Here is a 2,318-nt window from a genome sequence, read left to right as displayed (position 1 = left end):
ATAGATGGCCTGCTTCTGTTTTGTGTGTAAAAGTGCACAGGCTCCAAAAAGGGCTTCACTGCAATCGATGGCCAGAGCGTTGCTCCTCCTCTAAACTTCAATCTCCCCACATGATTGATGATCTTGGGGAGCTTTGATAATTGACTACTCTGAGGTAAGGCACGAATTTCTATCAAGAGAGGGGATTGGACGGAAGAAACGTACAGAATTACTTTCTCTACAAAAGCTTCTTTTTTTTTCTTTTGGAAAAGTTCATTCTGGGCTTAGAGGGGTGCTGCGTGTCGTTTAATTTGCTAAAAAGAGCAGAGCAATAATTAGCTGTAAGATTAGGAGGTATTACTGTGATATTAGGCACACTGGCTTATAACCACAAAACAGATAACAAGTAAGCGTCATGCTCATATATTAAACACAGCATTCATAAGATGTCCTTAAGAGGTTTCATAATATTTAGTTTAACTTCTATCATTGACCGTCAGGATGTATCAAAGATCAAATATTTGAATCTTTTGTTAATGTTACATTTTACCGTGCGTAAAAGTGTGCATGCGTCATGCGTAAATGTGCTTTAAAATAAACTTTTTTTTTTACCCTAAACCATGATTCATGTAGTGTAATTCAGTCAGAGTGGGGTTTGATTGTACTCAGAGGAGCTGCAGCCGAAGTGTCCGCGCTAGTAAACCTTCCTCATTGTGCTTTCTCTGCTTTTTCTTTAGAACTCTTCACGGCGAAAAGGAATTGGGTGGGAGTTGGAGCTGTGTTGGTTTGGCTTTTACCCCCAGTGTGGAGTTGAAGCCGTCCCTGTGCTTCGCATACACTCTGCATATCACAAGATTTGGTCTCTCCTCTCTCTTTTCTGGAGCTGCTGTAGGACTGGCTATGGCCACCGCTACTTCCGGGATCCGTCATTTCATTCGCCCACCGCTCAGCGCTGCGAACTGACTCTGTTTCTATAAGCAAGCTAGCAGCCAACCTGCCAACACTCGCTGACACTCACTCATCTCAGTCTCGCCAGATAGACGAAATACCTACGGGGGAAAGAAAGGAGAGATCTGAATCGCAATCTCTTAATTTCTACTGCTTTTTTCCCCTTCTTTTTTTTTTTACAGTGATAATAAAACAAGATAGCGATCTGGAGGCATTAAAGGAGACGCGGACTTGCGGGATGAAAACGGACTAAAAAGATTCGTCCTTCTCTTGAACATCATCACCAACCGTCATTCATTCATTACCTTGACAACCTCTGGCTTTGATTGACAGCTGGAGTGGCAAAAAGCCATGAGACACGACAGTTTAGTTACATGCAGGTTGTTGATGGGCCGATTGTAACCTTCACTTTGGCGCATTTTTTTCATTTTTTCCAGAGGAAAGAGGGAAAACAAGAAAAATTGCAAAACTCCCTGATGCTACGATTTCAACTGAACCACACTGGCGAATAGGAGAAGTGGCAAAGTTGGTTGAAAAAGGAATCTTGCCTCTAAATCACTTTCTAAACGGGACTGGGATATTAAATATACGAGAGATTCAGGAGTTTATTGGAGCGCAGCCTGATGGCGCAAAGGGTAGGTCTTAAATCTCCTACACTTACCTGTTCAAATCCACTGTAGGGAGGCACTCGTATCGATAACCTCTTGTCGGCTGGTGGCAAATTCACAAAGTATTCATATCAAAGCCGCTATATTTGACATTTTTGCAGCGCCCCTACTCTTCAAGCAAAGTGACAGCCTCTTGCTTTTACCGACAGCCTCCACGACAGTCGTGGATCAGTTTCACAGGAGACTCCTAACTAATTCGCTCTTTTCACCCTCCAAACTCTCTTTCGAGGAGCACCTAAGTTAGAATGTTTTTGGTAATGACAAACCGTTCATCAGATAGAATATATGACACTTTTTCTGCCTTGGCTGCAGCGCATTTTCACAGTTTATTAGGTCCTCCTTTGCGTATATTCCAAATGAGACGGCATGCTTTTTTGTACTTTTCACATTTGTTTAAAAAGTAACCGGGCAGCCCGCTGACTTTTGCTCTGATTTTTTTTTTTGTTATTCCCAGTACGATGAGCTGGCCCACTACGGTGGGATGGACGGAGTCTCGGCGTCGATGTACGGGGACCCGCATGCTCCCCGGCCGCTTCCCCAGGTCCACCACCTGAACCACGGACCGCCGCTGCACGCCAGCCAGCACTACGGAGCCCACGCTCCGCATCCAAACGTTATGCCCACGAGCATGGGCTCTGCTGTCAATGACGTTTTAAAGAGGGATAAAGATCAAATTTACGGGTAAGGTTTGTGTGAACCGAACAGGCGTGCAATTATTCTTTC

The 2,318-nt window shown here is 44.2% G+C and overlaps 1 protein-coding gene across 8 annotated transcripts in view; it reads left to right on the top strand.

Annotated features, from left to right (window-relative positions):
* Positions 1 to 734: 734 nt before the first annotated feature.
* The window catches only part of meis2a (Meis homeobox 2a), a 79,966-nt gene continuing 78,382 nt past the window's right edge, over positions 735 to 2,318 (top strand). For 2 of the 8 annotated variants that reach the window (XM_032500159.1, XM_032500162.1), the window contains exons 1-2: positions 736 to 1,562; positions 2,050 to 2,276. In XM_032500159.1, coding sequence (XP_032356050.1) covers positions 1,551 to 1,562; positions 2,050 to 2,276 — 239 coding nt within the window. In that variant the 5' untranslated portion in view covers positions 736 to 1,550. Of the gene's footprint in view, positions 1,563 to 1,600; positions 1,850 to 2,049; positions 2,277 to 2,318 lie in introns of those variants that run through there. The other 6 variants (XM_032500160.1, XM_032500165.1, XM_032500161.1 and 3 more) reach the window with 5 other exon arrangements.

The sequence above is a fragment of the Etheostoma spectabile genome, chromosome 20, assembly GCF_008692095.1.
Source record: "Etheostoma spectabile isolate EspeVRDwgs_2016 chromosome 20, UIUC_Espe_1.0, whole genome shotgun sequence".
NCBI classification, from domain to species: domain Eukaryota; kingdom Metazoa; phylum Chordata; class Actinopteri; order Perciformes; family Percidae; genus Etheostoma; species Etheostoma spectabile.
Note: the sequence above shows the minus strand (reverse complement) of the source record. Positions and strands in the feature narration are given on the sequence as shown.